Source organism: Ostrinia furnacalis, unplaced genomic scaffold (genome assembly GCF_004193835.3).
Source record: "Ostrinia furnacalis isolate ACB-3 unplaced genomic scaffold, ASM419383v2 OfSCF4936, whole genome shotgun sequence".
In the NCBI taxonomy this organism is placed as follows: domain Eukaryota; kingdom Metazoa; phylum Arthropoda; class Insecta; order Lepidoptera; family Crambidae; genus Ostrinia; species Ostrinia furnacalis.
In genome coordinates, this window is record NW_021135175.1 from 1,156,775 (window position 1) to 1,176,033 (window position 19,259).

Here is a 19,259-nt window from a genome sequence, read left to right on the forward strand (position 1 = left end):
CCAAATGATGCGCATGTTACGGGATTCTGCTCTGTATATTGTAGGGATACGGAGTATATTCGGCTGACTGATGCCTTGTGACCTGTTGGTTGTGTTTCGTAGACGCATCATCAGTTTTTCAGAGCCTTGGAATTCGCATTGTGTCAGTCATGAATTGTTTTGACGGAGTCGGGCTTTCAAATTACATGTACAAGCAATATTTTTGCAAAACAGTAATTTTTCATGATAATGGTGAAATCGTAATTGTCATCAACATCTAGTTTAGTAGTCATAGTCAAGAAGTAGAGCTCTTTTAATCTGGAGGTCCAGGATTCCAATCCCAGATGAGACATACAATTTGAAAAACGCTAGTTGGGACTCAATGTCCCAAGCTTTGATTGAGTTTCCAATGTGATTTAAAAAGGTAAACGTTAAAGATAGTCCAAATGAAGCCTGAAAAATGCCTGTTGCAGCCCATATATTAATTATTCCATCCTAATATTGTTGATACCTCAGTTGTTAATCTTCTCACAGAGGTATAAGATTATAAATAATCATACTAATCTTGCGACAGTAACAATAATAACCCCTTATAGATTACACCTTTACTCGTGGATCCTCCCACATAGATATTCGTTTGTCACGAGTATCCTTCCCACTCCCGCGGGAGATGTATATTACCGAGATAAAAAGCCTATTACAACGGGGAATTGTCTATCTTTTATTTGTAAAATATTCCTCAGATTCGGCAGTTGTACAGATTCGTCCATTACAGGCACATAAGCTAAAATATTTATGTCGACATAACTATTGAGTAATATGTAATATCGATCCTCGCAAAGTATGAATATTAGACTCGATTCTACCCGCGGCTTCTGTTGCTTGGATTTCTGTCTTTCACAAGAAGTCTTAATGAGGGCTATCGTTTTTATACTTAACAGTTGGCACCCCTGGCGATTGACAGGACCTTACTCTACAGTGGCGCCATCTTGATGAGTGCAAATGCGATAGTCCTCCTACCACTTTAGCGCTCACCAGTTGGTGCCACTGTCTTCGCTATTAGCAAGTGACAGGACCTTACTCTACAGTGGCGCTGGTGACTGGTGAGCGCTAAAACGATAGCCCTCATTGGGTGTACGACGTACGTCCCCCGATCCAAAAAAATATTAATAAACCCATAGAGATGGATTTTAGATCGATAAATGACGCTACAACAATCAATCTTCCCTGAATTCACCCCCCTAAGATTTATTGTTTCCAACTGGGTCCATTCCAAATATCATCAAAATTGATTCATTGCCTTAGGTGTAGAAATATAACAGACAGAACAGCCTTCGCGTTTATATTAACATGCTGTATAAAAGTGTGATTATTTAAACTAGGTTCAAATCATGTCTCCAGAAAACTGTTTACTATCAGCCCAAAGTTCCTCGATTGTGGCGACTGTCGTGTCTGACATACAAACACAAAGTTCCGTCGCTTTAACCATAGTTTTGTCACTGAAACGGTTTCAGAACACCTCGACAAGCGACTCTATTCCTTACTCGGTTTTGTTAGAGTGCTATTTGCTTCGGAGTTTCTGCAGACTTATTTACATCGCGAATGCTGTTATAACGCTAAGTGATGGAGGTAGTTGCCAGTATTTTGTTCTCTATTGATTGGCAGGCGAACTGAGCTTTTCTGCTGTTTGTTTTGAAAACGATTTAACTGACTGCAGTAAAGTGGTGCATGCGTTACCGCTGATCAATTTGGTTGGAGCTGCGAGACCTGAATCTGGTCCTCTTCGTCTTCTTAAAGTGATATGGCATCACTAATTAATTGACATATTTGTGAGTTGTCAAAACACGATTCTCTCTCTTAATTCTTCTTCTCTTTCTCGCACTACTTTGTCCACTTAATTTACTTTTAAGGTGGTCTCAAGTACCCTTAAAATAGTTTTAGTTTTAGCTCAGTAAGTCAGTAGTAACTGAGCTTGGATTTTTTTTTGCAAAACCCCACGTGGCTGTTGCGCTTCAAGGTATTCGAGATTATAGACATGACGTGTCTTGCATCCTTGTTTTGTCAAAATCTTCTTTCTCTCTCCTTGAAACAATTATGAAGAAATGTAAACAATATCTTAGATTTAATAGCATAGCGGGTTGTTCTCAATTGATCCATCAGTTTGGGGTCGCCGGTTCAACTGGCCGCTATAAGGACGTTGTGTCGTGAGTCGTGACATCAATTCGATATGACATGTCGTTAATTTTACAACGATAACGGGTCCACAACAGTTTAATTATAATCAATTTGTAACTCTAGATCTAGAAATATCTTACCTTTGAAATAACTTCAGAAATGTGTAGAGTACAGACAAAATAATAGTCAAATCATAGTTTCTTTTAAATATACTTTTATGGTTTCTTCTTGAAACTATTTTCTTTTTATCAGGTTATCTTAATGAGTAAATTAGTATCCCTATTTGGCAGATACATTGGAGCCTGCAACTTAGTTTTTGTAACTGCCATAGTTATAAATAATATAAATAATGTACTATCGCCAGAACATAAGAATTTTGTAGCAAAATCGCATCTATTCCTAATTTCCAACTCTATAAAATGCTAGAACATTTAGCTTGATGTACCGTCATGTCATCCAGATAGGCGAGCTTATGATATTAATACACAAGTAATATTACGTTTTAAAAGAGCTTTTTTAAAGCCTATTTGCAAAAATAAATGTATATAAGTAGTATATCCGTTAAGCTAGCACCCATAACACAAGCATTAAGTTGCTTACTTTGGGGCTAGCTGGCGCTGTGTGAAATTGTCCAAAGATATTTATTTATTTATTATATTTATTATTATTTATTAGTTCTATGAGTTTTTTCTTCTTCTTTTAAATTTTAATGGCATCAAATCCATCCAATGCATACTCTTTGCTTTCAATTCAGGAATCTTCCTCAGACCATGTCTCGTAGAATTGAAAAGGGGTATCAAAGCTCGCATGGAAAAGGCTTGCTAGCTCTATAGAAAATTACTCTACCCTACACAACTACACGAGTAGTTTTCTATCAACCCTTCAGCGGTTTTTGCGGCATCCTCATTAGTGAGCTCCCGGACGGCGCGTCCGGCGTCCGGTATCCGGACAGGCTCCCGCAGATAGCTAGGACATTATTAAAGAGGCTAGTGAGGTCTGCACTTTGCGGAATAGGTTCTTCATTTTGTTGGGCATATACGAGTCTAGAGCTCTGTGATATAGGTTCTTCATGATGTTGGTTCTATAGCTTTCATCATGTACTGTTGACAGTACATTTGGACTCAACATTTTTGTTCCAAAATGGCAAAAGATGGGATGGAAAATGGAAATCGATGAAAAGTTTATTTGTTTTGAAATAGCGAGACAAAAAATTTTTCATGGTTTCCATGCCGCAGTCACATAACTGCTTGATTATTCGATTATTGTTAAATTTTATAACTGGGAATTAATGAAGTATCATTAAAGTGTTTATGGTGTCTTTTTTCCAAAAGAATTGATTTCAGTATGTAATGTAGTGAGGTGGTTCAAGCTTTCATTGGTATAGAAATTTTTATTGTATTAAATGAACTTGTTTTCATAGATATGAGAAGTTTGTTTATCTTTAAAGAAGCTACACGTGTTCATTTTAAAATATTAAATCAACTTTCGTTGGTTTCGTAAGGGCTAAATTGTATAAGTTTTGCGGCTCCCCGTTACAAGTTTGAGGTCTGTATTACGAAAACATACTCAAAACTCGATTCTCACTTAAGCTTTAGATTCTGTTCTGTCAATCAATCCAGAGTCCTCTTAGAGACTTAACTTAAGTCAGAGTTAAGTTTTCAGAGGCGCTTAGAAGATAACGATGAATCTACACTTACTGTTAGGAGCAAAACATGTGATTAGTGTAATATTAATTTCTTTTCCACAACGAGCTCTTGGCCTGTACTGTATCTCACCTGATGGTAAGTGACGATCAGGCCGAAGGTGGAAGGAAGCCAGCTTCACCCGGAATCCTCAACCACGGAGGAACTGGCTATCTTACCCCTAACTGCCGGAACACAACAATTACAATGCTGTTAACATTGATGTTATGGCGAGACTTAGGTAAGATGGAAAAATTGAAAATCAACCAATCCCAATGAATTCGAGTCAATTTAATTTTGAGCTTCGTTTCATAACGAGCCTAAATACAAAATAGACTGGTAAATACCCCTTTATTCCAAAATGTAATCCTAGTTGAACTCTACTTTAAATTGACATAGTATAGAAATGTAATTTTAAACCAGTGTTCATCCTAGTTTTAACTTTTTTGTAACAAGGCTCATAGAGGCTATAGATAAGGTATATCAAAGTCTGTAAGAAATATTCATCAAAGTATCTCTCCGCCCCTCCCAGACAGATAACACAAATACACCTATTCCCAGCACAAATATCCCATCTTGTTTGCCCACGTACTATCGATCGGTAGGTATAGTTGGCGCCTAGGCAACCAGTCTATAGGGGTGCCCTAGTGCTTCTGCGAAATGCCTGATTACCCCGCGTGTCTATTTAAAAACGTTTATACCTCTGCAGTAGCGTCAGTGGAAAACGGCAGGTTTTTCGCTGGAAACAGTTATTTATTTATTTATTTGCTTGTCACATGGTAAATACAGGTGGTTAAATACAATTTAAGTACTTTGTTGCACACACGACACCCCAGTAGGCTGTTTTTTGTGTGGGGTAGGGGTAAAATGCACCCAATAATTTACACTGGTATACTTAGTTGATTCTCCTGCATATTAACGCTTGTTCGTATCAACCCTTACTTTGTATCTGCCGTATTTTTTACCCACCATCGAGAACGAGTATCTGAATTTTAAAATTCTCCCAAGTCTCTACTTAGTTCGATAATGAGGACAAAATCTGTGACTGTGACTGTGACTGTGAGCTTTACACTAAATCATAATTATTTTGACCTTTCATCCTGAAATTTGACACACAGGACTTGTATTGTAATAGTTAGTATCATATTGAAATGCAGGTGGTAATGCCTGTTTGTTTGTAATATTAAACAAAGCTAGCAATATTTTTTCACAACAATGTTTACTAGCGGTTGTTCAGTATCACTGCTCCACAGTGTTTTCACATTGTCAGAAATACCGCAGTATACAATTGGTGCACTGGTATCTCTATGAGAGATCTTTAACTGCAATCAACTACAATGTGGCGTGAATTGTCGATTCGAGTGCGCTTGCACATGCATATTAAAGCTGTGTTGTTAATTGTAGTTGTTATAATATAACTGTTCGTGACTGTTAGGCATATTTGTCTTTGTTTGGCGTTCGAACTCTGGATTCTGTGGCTTCATTTGTGAAAAGTGTCAGGAACTGGTTGATTTGGAAAAATCAAAGTCTCTGCCTTAATCATAATGAAGAACATATTATTATGATCTAGCTAGATCTACATATTTGATTGTTTAGTAGGTAGATACTGTGTTATTTTGAGGTAGATAGTAGAGGTAAAGACTGACAAATTCCGATTCGCTGATTTCAATATAACTTCTTTCGTTTGCCAAGTTTTGGATCCTGCCTAATTATGCAATGCACGCCCAGACGTGAATAAGGCTAAGAAATGAGGAAAAACCGCAGAATGTTGTTTGTAAACACATTCTAGCAAATGTTTGTAACATGCGCTAATCGTTAAAGTCTTCATTTATTGTATTTTTGTAATATGCGCTAATCGTTAAAGTCTTCATTTATTGTCTACTAGATGACCCGGCGAACTTCGTACCGCCTTAGCGTAGAGATTTTCTTTATATTTTTTTCCGTAAAAACCTTGTACAGAGTATTAGAAAACTACAAAAAAAAAATCAGCCAAATCGGTCAAGCCGTTTTCATGTTATGTCGTGACAACGGAAAACGGGTTTCATTTTATATAGATGTATAATTGGATTTTGAAACTAATTCGTAACAAATTAGGGTTGATTACCGACTTCCAGTAGGACATTAAGGAAATAGGCACGCGATTCTAGTCGCTAATGTGTTTCTTCGAATCCCGCTTTTACTACGGGATCGATAACAACTGCGAAGGGTGATTTTATTACAGCAGGCTGAGTATGATGAGATGGTTATACAAACTATACTAAGTAGAAATTCCAATAAACCAAATTGACTGATGGATGTTTATCATTAGTGTTTTGTTTTTTACTTGAAATTAATCTACCGGTCTCACCCGGAGTTGAGGGTGTCTTTGGGCGCGGTAACCGTTTGCTCGTTTGTCTCCTGTCTTGACTTGAAATCTCTCCTGATAGTAATTATAGGGTAAAAATGGAATACGCTTATTCGTTTATTGGCTATTCACACGTATTAAACATACAGGTGTACAAGAGTACCGAAAAATAGACTATGGGACTGTGGTAGTAAGTTTCATTCCTTTACCAGTAGACCGGTTGTAGGTGACTCGACAATATTTTGTATAATTGCTTTTTTGTTTTTATCTAAACTTTATTTTTTGTTCTGAAATGAATATAGTTCCAGTTTTATCCCAGTTTCCCTGAAAATTTAATCCAATTAAGCTTTTAGTTTGTAACTAAGTAAGGGAGGACGTTTACTGCATTTCAGCGTTTAATTTGTACGTGCGACCGTAAAATGTTGGTAAACTGCAACAGGGGTGAGCACATTTCATCTAGTTTTGTTGTGCCAATGTAATGTAGGATGTATTATTAAGTAGAAGAGAGAGCATATAACATGAGATGAGAGGAGTGCTTGCTATTTTGGGTAATCATTACATTTTGGGAAATTATTAATTACTAGCTTTCCGCCCGCGGCTTCGCCCGCGTGGAATTTTGTCTGTCACAGAAAAACTTTATCGCGCGCGTCCCTGTTTCAAAAACCGGGATAAAAACTATCCTATGTTCTTTCCCGGGACTCAAACTATCTCTATGCCAAATTTCATCAAAATCGGTTGCGAGGTTTAAGCGGGAAAGCGTAACAGACAGACAGACAGACAGACAGACAGACAGACAGACAGACAGACAGACAGACAGACAGAGTTACTTTCGCATTTATAATATTAGTTGGGATGACATCTTGCCAAGCCAATATCAATGAACTTAGTGAACTTACGGTAATAGGAAGCAATATTGCCGATAAATTGCAGCAATTTATGGAAATGCTTCCGATCGATGCAACATGTAGACGAGACAGCTATTAGGCAATTAGTGTTAGAGCAATTTTTTTATAGTGTTATTTTGAAATACCGATTTTTAGGGTTCCGTAGCCAAATGGCACAAAACGGAACCCCTATAGATTCGTCATGTCTGTCGGTCTGTCCCTCCGTATGTCACAGCCATTTTAGATTAGACGCTTCTACTTTAAAATGGGAAAGATTTACTTATTTTTGATCCCTGACGACAAGTTTTCCCATCCCTGGTCTAGTCTGTACACATACAAGTTGTTGGCTGGAGCGCTGCTCAACGCTGCCAACTCCGAGTCTTGCTGGTGGGTGTCTGACGCTATTCATGCTATGTGTCACCCCTGTGGGAGAGGTGTGTAAAGGTACCTACATCCAAATAACGGGCACATTGGAGATTATGCGCATCTACTTCAAAGTTAAAAAGATTCACTTATTTATTACTAGCTTTCCGCCCGCGGCTTCGCCCGCGTGAAATTTTGTCAGTCACAGAAAAACTTTATCGCGCGCGTCCATGTTTCAAAAACCGGGATAAAAACTATCCTATGTCCTTTCCCGGGACTCAAACTATCTCTATGCCAAATTTCATTAAAATCGGTTCAGTGGTTTAGGCGTGAAAGAGAGACAGACAGACAGACAGAGTTACTTTCGCATTTATAATATTAGTATACTTAGATATTAGTATAGATTGACCCCGGGCGACAAGTTTTCCCATCCCTGGACTAAACTAACTGTACACTTTCAAGGAAGGAGTCTTGCTGGTGTCTGACGCTATTCATTCTTCGTGTCACCCCTGTGGGAGAGGTGTGTATAGGTATATTCACATTACGGCTGCATTGAAGTTTAGGCATCAAAGGTTCATATTCACGTTGTGGCGTACGAGATGTGCGTGAAACACGAGCATCACCCGCGTAGCAATTGAATATTAACGCATACAACATAGCTCTATAACGACGTGATACGATTCATTCGTGATTGAGATACAGAACACAGACAATGGGAATATCAAGCCAAGCACTGCGCCCTCTTTATCTGATATGTTCTCGTCTGTACATGGTAGAATTACCTTTGGTATTGACAATTACAATGTGAACCTACCTTAATCGTTACTAAGGTAATGAATCTAATTTTATTTGGTAGTGTGTTTAGTTTATGTTGACAACAGTATGCTCCTGACGACTTAAAGAATGTTTTAATGAAGCCTTTTCGGATAGGATTCCTATAGGAATTGTCGAATTTCACAAGCAATTCTTGAAGCAACAAAGACGTTATACTAGCTGGGTATAACAATTTACGAACAATGTAAACCATCTATTTTACTTCCTTAGAAATTACATTTTATCAATATTGGACGTATTCGGCGTGTAATAAGTGTCTTAGAATACATTGTTACAAGAAATTCAGAATGGGGAATACCTGATGTAAACAAACATACATGTTACATTATATTAAATGGGCTACTATTATATTGTGCCATTAAGGCCTCAGCCTCGAACTTAGCGGGCAGCGGCGCGGGAGCGGCAGCGGGGCGGGAGCGGCAGGATCTTATGCGTAAAATCAAATAAACCGGTTCTCGAAAACAGCGGCGCGGCAGCGGCGCCGGAGCGGGCAACGAGCGGGCAGCGGCGAGGGAGCGGGCAACGAGCGGGCAGCGCACTCCTTCTTTTGCCCACAGTAAATCGAGCGTTAGGAATAAATTTGAATCGAAATAAAATTGTCGCCGTTGTTCAGACATTTCGTTCGCGAATAAAAACAAATATCTCGACAACACAACCCCGAACACAACACTTCGCCGCTAAAGCGCCGCGCGAGCTGCCCGCTGGTTTCGAGAACGGGTCTGAGTTGCCCGCCCCGCTCCCGCGGTGCCGCCGCCGCCGCCCCGCTGCCCGCTAAGTTCGAGGCTGAGGCCTTATATAAAACTACCCAAGCGTAAATAAACTGTACCTTATGCAACTTCTTAAGTTATTTACTAGAGTTTCAAAGTGTTTAAATAATGAATTGTTATAATTGCGCACTATAAATTATTTCTGTAGCCAGCTAGCCAGACTTACGTTGGGAAACTTCACAAATGTCGGCTTCCTTTCACTCCAGTCTATATTTGGCCCGGAGCCGTTTTCGAGGCTTCTTATTTTGAGTACAATGTATTATTTTTGTTCTTTTCATTCACATAAAGTTTGCTACGTACGTCATCGGTCACACGGTTGAGGTGGCGCAGAAGTTTCTCAACACGCCCGGGATTCAATTCCCCAATGAGCCTTTTTATACATCACAGTATTTCTGATTTTTAGTTGGAGGCTCAAATGAAAATATGGCTCAAAAAGAAATATGATTCCGAGATTCAGGGGGAACGTATCGTGTATTGACTTAGGATCAAATTCAAATAAGAACGACGTAGGTACATATTTAAACCACGAAATGAAATCAAAACAGTGCGATATATTTAACTTCGGCATTTTTTAAGATTATGACATGATGACATTATAAGACGATTTTATTAATTGACCAACAATGCAATTTACTAAACATAAATACTATTTTCATGACAACATACTACGATCAACATGGAAAGCATTGGGGGAGGCCTATGTTCAGCAGTGGACGTCCTATGGCTGAAATGATGATGATGATGATGATGAAATACTATTTTCATGATGGAAAATCCTGTTTTCATCTTGAAAAGCAGAACATTTTAAAATCGAAGTGTAGGTAGTTATAAAATGTGGAAATTTCCGCCCTACTACACTCAGGAGCTGCACAGCAAAATACCTCCTAAGTCCTATGACATCGGATTAAAGTTTCAGGGCGGGGGTCGATTCTCGTGCAATAGTTATCATTTAGAAATATTTACGAAATACATTAGTGACTGATGCCCGTTTTCACCATCAATCCCTTATTTTTAAGTGACCCCTATGAAAACAAAATTCCTATCAAGTATTACCATAGGGGTCACTTAAAATTAGGGATTGATGGTGAAAACGGGCATGATTTTCTTGCGCTACTTGCGAAGCAGTGGTAGGGTCAATACTGGGACATGTAAAAGTGCTTTTTAAAAGCCTACTTGCAAAAATAAAATGAGTGTATGAAATGGACAATAACTTCGGAATCATACAGTTTAGATAGGATTAGTTTCTTAGGTGACATAATTATGAAGTTTGAGTAAATGCCGGAAAAGCTATCAATAACAGTGGTCGACTCATCACTGTCGACCTTTTGAAACTACTCGTATTTGACTACATTGAAAAACAGGTTTGGTGCTTTTGGAGTAAATTGTTAGTATCTGCTTATACAAAAGTGTACTTTCGAACTGAGTGTTACATAAAACAAAACTAGTAACAGAGATTAGTTTTACCAGTAGCAGTATTCAGTTCACAACAAATAGTTTCACTAATTTTATATCTTCTCATCATAAGCTGTGCTGTTTTTGATAATAGTAAAAATCTCAATCATTTCAGGCACTGTGTTTACTTTGTTAAATAGATTTTCACTCAATGAAAGAACGAACAGAAATTATTTTCTATTTCGAAATGGTTTCTATTGCTCGAGGAGTTGAGCATAGTCCCCTTGGAGTGGCTGTCGCCGGCAACCGTTTGATTCGATATAGAAAACTTGCGAGCGCCCGACCTTTGTCGACGAACCATTATTGTGTAGCCAGGGTATCAATTACGCTGTAGATAAAGACCTGCGTGATAACGCGGTTCGATTTTCATATTTCTTTGATGCAATACGATCTTCGGTTCATGTTAAAGTTTTCTAGTTTTCCTTTACGAGTAAAAGAGTGTGATATTTAAGCCTTGAGGTTTTAAAGGGTTCTGTGATGTTGATACATTTGTACTTTTAAGTAGTACAGCGCAGCGTAGGACGTCCACCGACAAGTTGGACTGACGACCTCATAAATGCAGACCACCACCAACCGGTCATTATGGAAATCATTTGGGGGATTGGGGGAGGAGGCCTATGTTCAAAAATGATGATGATGATGAACTTTATAACTTTTTTACGAAAGTTAGCACAAGTTATTTTCGAACTAATAAGACTTAGTTGCGTTCTATTTCAGTCGCTCACTAAAAAGCACGTGAGTTTTCCAATTTCCCAAGCCTAACGTATCTGCATGTCAAATAGTCGCTATTAATACCCATTTCTCCCTGCCAATGTTTATTGCCAATACCGCCGACCCACGCCGCGACGCATCGCATAGCGTGCGTGCCGGCCGGCGTCTGATCGCGTAATGGATGCATTTGGAGCGTCGCCATGGCAACGGGCGGCCACAGACGGTCGCTGCGTCTGGTCCCAGCATCAATAAAGCGCTACTCGGCGGCTTAAAGCAGAACTGGAATTTTATTGATATGTTTCTGCATTTTGTCTTCTTTATATCATGCACTGACATCATTACCGAGGTAGTCGTCGTCGTCGTCGTTTCAGCCGAAAGACGTCTACTGCTGGACAAAGGCCTCCCCCAAGGATTTCCACAAAGACCGGTCCTGCGCCGCTTGCATCCAGGTACTTCCCGCGACCTTCACCAGATCGTCGGTCCACCTAGTGGGAGGCCTGCCCACGCTACGTCTTCCAGCTCGTGTTCGCCACTCAAGAACTTTCCTGCCCCAGCGGCAACTAAAATTGTAACGCTAGGAGCAGACATTATTAAAAAAGGTAGCCTTTAGATATGCTTGTACTAACTTCTAAAGCAAGGTACTTATCATATTTTCTTATGGAATTTGTAGACTGTTAATCAAGTGAATTACAAAGTAATTTGTCCCATTGGAATTGATGTCGAACTCAGGAATAAGTGTAGAAGTATTTCTGAGGCCTTCTAAAAGTGAAAAATAAGGGAAAGACCTTGATTTTTTACCGAGTCGAACCTTTTCGTTTCAGACGTAGGCGTCTGAAGAGATCAATTTGACTTGGCAAATTGAAGAATTGGCAAAAAAACTTGTAGTAAATGGATTTTTTTCATGTAATCTATCAGTATTTTTTGTGTTACGAGGGGCGGCTGAAAAGTTTTGAGCCTAGGGTATTAAAAATGCTGATAGAAAAGTATAAAAAATATATTTCTCTATTTAATCTCCCTCTACTACAATGGACTTCTTACATTTGTGTAAAAGAGCTTTTAACCCACTGAAAAAAAATTCGCAATCTTTGCCTTCGAAATGAGCCTTTAACGCCGCCTTCATTACTTTGTCACTCAAAAATCTTCGTTCCTGGAGGTTTTTTTTCCAATTTGAGAATTAGACAAAATAGCTAGGGATTCGGGCTAAACTGTGTGGTGGGTGATTAATTTCTTGAAATCCAGTCTTACCCGGGGCAAGCCATGCAAAATGCGCGGTGTGCGCGGGCGAATTGTCTTGCAATAACGGATTTCCTTTCGCCAGTTTGCCTCTTAATATTTCAACAACCACTTGACGCACTTTTATCAGCAGTACAGCATAATAATCCCCGTTTATTGTAGTTTTTTTTTAAGTAGGTAGTTAATGAATAAAATTCCTCCACAATCCCAAAAATAGTGGCTATGAGCTTGGGTGTCGATCGCTCCACTTTGAATTTCCGCGCCGGCGTTTTCCCCTTTGAATCCATTGCATTGACTCTTATTTTGACTCTAGATCGTACTGCCGGATCTATGATTTATCAATAGTGACAATGTGAGAAAAAAAATTGTTAGGATTATGGCCAAAGATGTCCTAAAACTCCTGAGAAGTTGTGACTCGACGTTGGTTGTCGAACGGCGTGAGCATTTTTGGCACCCATCGCACGCACCCCTATTTCATGTGCAAATGAGTATGAAAAATATCGCCAATACGTTCCTTGCTAATGCCTATGGCTTCAGCTATATGTCACAGCTTAATTTGCTGATCTCTAAAGCAAGATTCTTTAAATTTTCATTATTTTATTCGTTAATGGCGAAATCTGGCCGCCCTGACTTGCGGTCATCTTTTAGCGACTCCCTGCCATGCTTGAATAATCGGATCCAATCTTTCATGGTGGCAAATGAAGGCTCAGACTCCCCATAAACTGTAGACATCTCTTCAAAGGATACCGTCAGCGTTTTGTTCCTCTTTTTGAGGTATTTTATGACAACTGTGTACTTCAATTTCGTACATTGCGCGGATGACTGAGACATGATGTTGTTTACGGATGAATTACTAAAAGACTGATGACGCTAATGAAATGAAACTTTGTACATATACTAAGGAGGTTATTGGCAAATTAATTAAATTTAGCGCGAGTCAATAATAACACTTGAAGATACTTAGGCTCAAAACTTTTCAGCCGCCCCTCGTAGTAGAAAATAGAAAGAATGACATATTTGATGTGTACCATCGGGGTTTAAAACCGTGTTTTTACTGTTTCTTTCACAGAAACGTCCCTGTTGTTTTTCCTTAGGATTTGTCGGTATTATGTCGTACTTTCTTATTGAATTTACTGCAGTGCAGGCCGTTGAATTAGTTTCCATGAATTGTTGGAACATGAATTTGTACAATCGATGTGTATAGGTCGATGAACCGGTGCCATTGCCCATTATATGGGCAACGTGTTGGGTGCCAAGTTTCATTTTGGTTTATAAAAAAACTTGTTACAAACGTGGCCGAAACTCGTGGCTGTATTGTTCAGGGTATTGGGTAAATTAAGTCAGCTTGCTATCAGATCTGTGCGAAGTTTTTAGGCTGATGACACGATAAACATAACAGACAATGCTTATAAGAATGAGTTTATAAATTCAGCAAAACATAGAATACACTTCCAATTAAACTTAGATTGGCTGCGCGTCCAAAATAACCATTGTAATGTGTGTTCCTTTATGTTCAAACTCCACATTAACTGGTTCAAAAATTTTTAACGTTTCCCTTTTCTCAATTCCAGATGCACGCTCAGATTCCCTTCCACAAACATCCGGCTGGAGTTCCAGTCGCTGGTAGAGGAGAGCGGGGCGGGGGGCAGCTCCGGCGCGCCCCTCGTGCCGCTTCGCATTGCCATACCCATGGAGAATGACGCGCGAAGCCCGGCTCCTTCGCCCACTGGTAAGGACTACGGGGAAACTGATTAAAGCTAGGGTTTTAGTTGGTCAAGAACGTAGTGTTAGTTGGTCTTGGAGCGCCCTCCACAAACATTGGCTGGAGTCACAGTCGCTGGTAGAGGAGAGCGCGGGCTCGTTGTGCTGCGCATCGTGATACCCATGGAGAATGACGCGCGAAGCCCGGCTCCTTCGCCCACTGGTAAGAACTACAGGGAAACCTGTTAAAGCTAGGGTTTTAGTTGGTCTTGGAGCGCCTTTTACAAATGTCTGGCTGGAGTCACAGTCGCTGGTAGAAGAAAGCTCCACTCCGCATCGTGATACCCATGGAGAATGACGCGCGAAGCCCGGCTCCTTCGCCCACTGGTAAGAACGTAGTGTTTTAATCTTGAAGCCTCTTCCACTGACATTCAGCTGGAGTTCTAGTAGAGGAGAGCTCTACTCCGCATCCACACCGATCTCCTCAACCCTCTGGATCGCAAACTCTCTGGACTGGTAATACCTATTAGAGCTAGTGTTTTAGTTCGCCTTGGAAAGCAATTTTGGTTCTTCAATCCTCCAGAATGCGATACCCATGGAGGATTACGCTCGAAATCCGGCTTCTATATGGAAAATATGCCTTTTTTCCAAGTCGATTTTTCCATCTGACTGTAGCTAAACATGGCAATAGCAAATATAATATAGTCTGTTATCAATATAACCGTTCCGTTCGTGATGTTTTTCTTTTCGTACACACTTTCTGACTTGTTACTATCAATGTTCCAGGCACAATAAGCGCAGCGAACAGCTGCCCGACTTCACCGCGGGGCGCGGGCTCCTCAGGCCGGCGGCACGCCGACCTTGGGCTTGTGGCTCAATACGCTGCCCTTGCGGATCACCAGCGGCCCAACAGCAATGGCACTGCGGTAAGCACCTTTTCATCCCAGGAAAATGGCCTATTCATGGTCTTGGTCTGCCGCGGGGGGGTTTATAGGTTATCTGGGGCAAGAACCCACTCAAAACCTGGAGCCGCATATGGATACCTCGCCTGGATATCTCTGCCGCAATAGCAGTCAGCGCCTTGGACGACCGAGACGTCTTCCGGGGACATCCAGCTCTAAACGGTAGGACTGCAAGGACACCTGCCCTTGTGAAAAGCTAGAAGTAGCAGCATTCTTTGCCGCTATGTAAAACTTCACAAGTATGTACGTACAGGACTACAGGTTATGTGTATAAATGTCAGTTCAGAAGTCTACTCCGAACTATCTTCCCAGGCTTAGTCAAGCCAAGAAATAGGAGTCCTGTCCCGTAAGTGAAGAATTCCAAAGACAAGCTATGACGTCCCTTTTTTTCTTGGAGTAAGTGGGTTTTCAAGGGCAATGTTATGTTGTTCTTTAAGTTGTATCTTGGAAAATATGTCAACTGCCCAATTGTTTGTGTTTTACTTAGCTTTTCAACAACCTCCAATCCATTTCCAGGTGTCATCAACAACTTCAGAATACAGCAGCCGCGACGTGCGCGATTCCCGCGATTCCCGCGACGCCCGCGACGACGCCAAGCCTCCATACTCCTACGCGCAACTCATCGTGCAAGCGGTGGCTTCTGCCGCCGACAAACAGCTGACGCTCAGCGGCATCTATAGCTACATTACCAAGCATTACCCGTACTACCGCACGGCTGACAAGGGCTGGCAGAATTCTATACGGCATAACCTGTCGCTCAACAGGTGCGTGTTGAAAGATATACTTCTGTACTGTTAAATGTGCGTCTTATAATGCGAATTTCAGGTCAGCCTCTGTGTTCCACAAATCTTACAACACTTAGGCCCTGAACAGACGGTGAAACGCAACTGCAACGAAACTGCAACTTTTTGATGATTCTGAAACTTAAAGTTTCAAACTGGTCGCGAAATGTGTGGTCTCTGAACGGACGCTATGGCAGAAACTTAGATGCAACTCAAAAGTAACTAGCAGTTGCAGTTTCGTTGCAGTTGCGTTTCACCGTCTGTTCTGGGCCTAAGGCCTCTGAGGCATTAGGTAAACAGACTTCTAGGCAAACTCGCTCTTCCATAGATCACCTCGAGAGGTGCAGATGCTGCACTCTGCTTGAGATTGTAATCAAAAGCAACTCCATATACTACATAAAATCTTCATGCCTAAATGCTTGAATCAATTTTGATGAATTCTCGTGTAGAGATAAATGGGATCTAAGTTTCAGGTTCCTTTTAAGTGCAAAAAAGGTTCCTTTTTGTCACAGAAACATATTTTATAAAGGTAAATTCTTAGTTTAAATTCAAAGAAACTCGAGTCTCAAACGAATTTTCCCTTCTCAGCATTAACCTTCACGGTTGTCTATCCGCAGATACTTCATCAAAGTGCCGCGCAGCCAAGAAGAGCCGGGCAAAGGCAGCTTCTGGCGCATCGACCCGCAGAGCGAGGGCAAGCTCATCGAGCTGGCCTTCCGTCCGCGCCGCCCGCGAGGCGTCCAGTTCCGCGCGCCCTTTGGACTCTCCTCCAGGTTAGTGGTTCTAGCTTTCAGAGGCTTCCAGAGGTTTTCAGAAGCTTCCAGAACCTTCCAGATGGTTCCAGAGGCTTCCAGAAACTTCCAGAGACATCCAGAGGCTTCCAGACTGTTCCAGAGGCTTCCAGAACCTTCCAGAGACTTCCAGAGGCTCGCAGAGCGAGGGCAAGCTCATCGAGCTGGCCTTCCGTCCGCGCCGCCCGCGAGGCGTCCAGTTCCGTGCGCCCTTCGGACTTTCCTCCAGGTTAGTGGTTCTAGCTTTCAGAGGCTTCCAGAGGTTTTCAGAAGCTTCCAGAAGTTTCCAGAGGCTTCCAGACGCTTCCAGAAGCTTCCAGAGGCTTCCAGACGCTTCCAGAGGTTTCCAGACGCTTCCAGAAGCTTCCAGAGGCTTCCAGACGCTTCCAGAGGCTTCCAGACGCTTCCAGAAGCTTCCAGAAGCTTGCAGAGGCTTCCTGAGGCTCGCAGAGCGAGGGCAAGCTCATCGAGCTGGCTTTCCGTCCGCGCCGCCCGCGAGGCGTGCAGTTCCGCGCGCCCTTCGGACTCTCCTCCAGGTCTGTAGCTCTAGCTTCCAGAGGCTTCCAGAGCCTTCCAGAACCTTCCAGAACCTTTCAGAGGCTTCCAGAACCTTTCAGAAGTTTCCAGAGGCTCGAGGACAAGCTCATCGAGAGTTCCAAGACCGATTCGGGACTACTCAACCTTCGATGGTTGGGTTTTATGTTGGAGGCCAAGCTGTAGGTCCTGGCTATACAGGAGTTGCAGTGGTGGGAAAGTGCAGCAATGAAAAAAAAAAATTGTTGTTGAGGATATTGAAGGAGTTTTAATTAATTTAATTTATGGTTGTGTTGCAGGAGCGCGCCTACGTCGCCGTCGCAGGTGGGCGTGTCAGGGCTGGTGACACCAGANGAGACACGTTGTCAGTGTGTTGTGCCGCGCGTGTGTTCTATACAAATTGAGGTAGGTACTTGCATACAATGATTAAATCTGTCGTCTCACGTACCGCGGCGGAGCGCGGCGCAGTGTGATAATCGCCTTATAGATAGACTAGCGGCCGCCCGAGACTTCGTACGCGTGGACTCTATTTTACCCCCTTAGGGGTTGAATTTTGCAAAATCCCGTCTTAAGTAAGCACCTACGTTCTACCGTAGTAGGTACTTATTATTATTCTGTGGTTCTACGTTCTAAAAGGAACCTTCATGCAAAATTTGAGACTCCTAGCACTTGTAGTTTCTGAGATTTCGTGATGAGTGAGTGAGTCAGTCAATCAGTTAGTCAGTGACCTTTCGCTTTTATATTTCGCTTTTATAGTACCTTCAAAATCCCAGTAATGAAAGGTCCGATCAGGCCGACGTGTCTGATCACCTCCAGGATCTCACCGTCGATCCAGTACCGGCGGATGTCCAGGAACACCAGCACCGTCATCGGTATGGTGGTGAAACAGAGGATGGCTGGAAGATATACTTCGTTACAGTTTCGTGTTATCATCATCATCATAATATTGCACGTGACTTCGTACGCTTGGATCCCGTTTTACCCCCTTAGGGGTGGAGTTTCGTAAAATCCGTTCTTTGTGAGAGAGCACCTACGTTCTAAAAGGAACCCCCATGCAAAGAGACTCCTAGCACTTGTAGTTTCTGAGGTTTAGTGATGAGTGAGTAGTCAATCAGTGACCTTTCGCTTCTATAAATTTAGCGATAAGACCGCCTAATTGTACCTTATGTGTTCCTTTTCTTTCTGTTTCTTTTTATGTGGTGTGCAATTAAGAGTATTTATTATTATTATTATTATTTACTAGCGGCCGCCCGCGACTTCGTACGCTCCACACTTTTAACCCCTTAGGGGTGGAGTTTCGTAAATACCTTTCTTAGCGGATGCCTACGTCTTAATATCTACCTGCATGCCAAATTTCAGCCCGATCCGTCCAGTGGTCTGGGCTGTGCGTTGTTAGATCACTATGTCAGTCAGTCAGTCACCTTTGAGTTGGGTCAATTTCCCAANACACCAGAAGAGCTCTCCTGCGAGCCCACGCCCGACCTGCTGTCCGCCGACGACCACGAGCAGCAGGTAACCACAAGACGGACCGACGACTGTAGACAGGTGGGCGTGTCGGGGCTGGTGCGTCAGGCGTCCAGAGTCCAGACTCCGTAGGCCTCTAAAGCCCGGTCGCCGAGCTTGGGGTCATTGGACGAAATTCTACGTGCTCGGCGACCGGACTATAGTATAAATGGACGTAGTTATGCTACAACGTTCCAACCCACACGCAAGTCGAACTGAGAAAATCGCGTTTTTGTAAATTTGTGGTACGCTTTTTTTTGGTAGCGAGTAGAACTGAGTAGTATGTATCACTTCAACTAAATAAATAAACGTTATTTTATTACGTACTTGTCATTAAAATTTACTAATATTACTCATACAAATTTTGAAAAAAATGTACTTGGAACGTTTTCGCAAAAAGGCTTTTTGTATGAAATTAGTTTTTACCTTATTTTGCAAAAACGTTCCAAGTACATTTTTTCAAAATTTGTATGAGAAATATTAGTAAATTTTAATGACAAGTATGTAATAAAATAGCGTTAATTTATTTAGTTGAAGTGATACATACTACTCAGTTCTACTC

The 19,259-nt window shown here is 41.6% G+C and overlaps 1 protein-coding gene across 1 annotated transcript in view; it reads left to right on the forward strand.

Annotated features, from left to right (window-relative positions):
- Positions 1-19,259, forward strand: part of FoxK (forkhead box K) — a 60,254-nt gene that overhangs the window by 33,445 nt on the left and 7,550 nt on the right. Inside the window, exons 2-7 of the mRNA XM_028315002.1 lie at positions 13,996-14,153; positions 14,912-15,051; positions 15,604-15,851; positions 16,487-16,642; positions 17,494-17,555; positions 18,648-18,706. Of these exons, the coding sequence (XP_028170803.1) occupies positions 13,996-14,153; positions 14,912-15,051; positions 15,604-15,851; positions 16,487-16,642; positions 17,494-17,555; positions 18,648-18,706 (823 nt within the window). The remainder of the gene's footprint in view (positions 1-13,995; positions 14,154-14,911; positions 15,052-15,603; positions 15,852-16,486; positions 16,643-17,493; positions 17,556-18,647; positions 18,707-19,259) is intronic.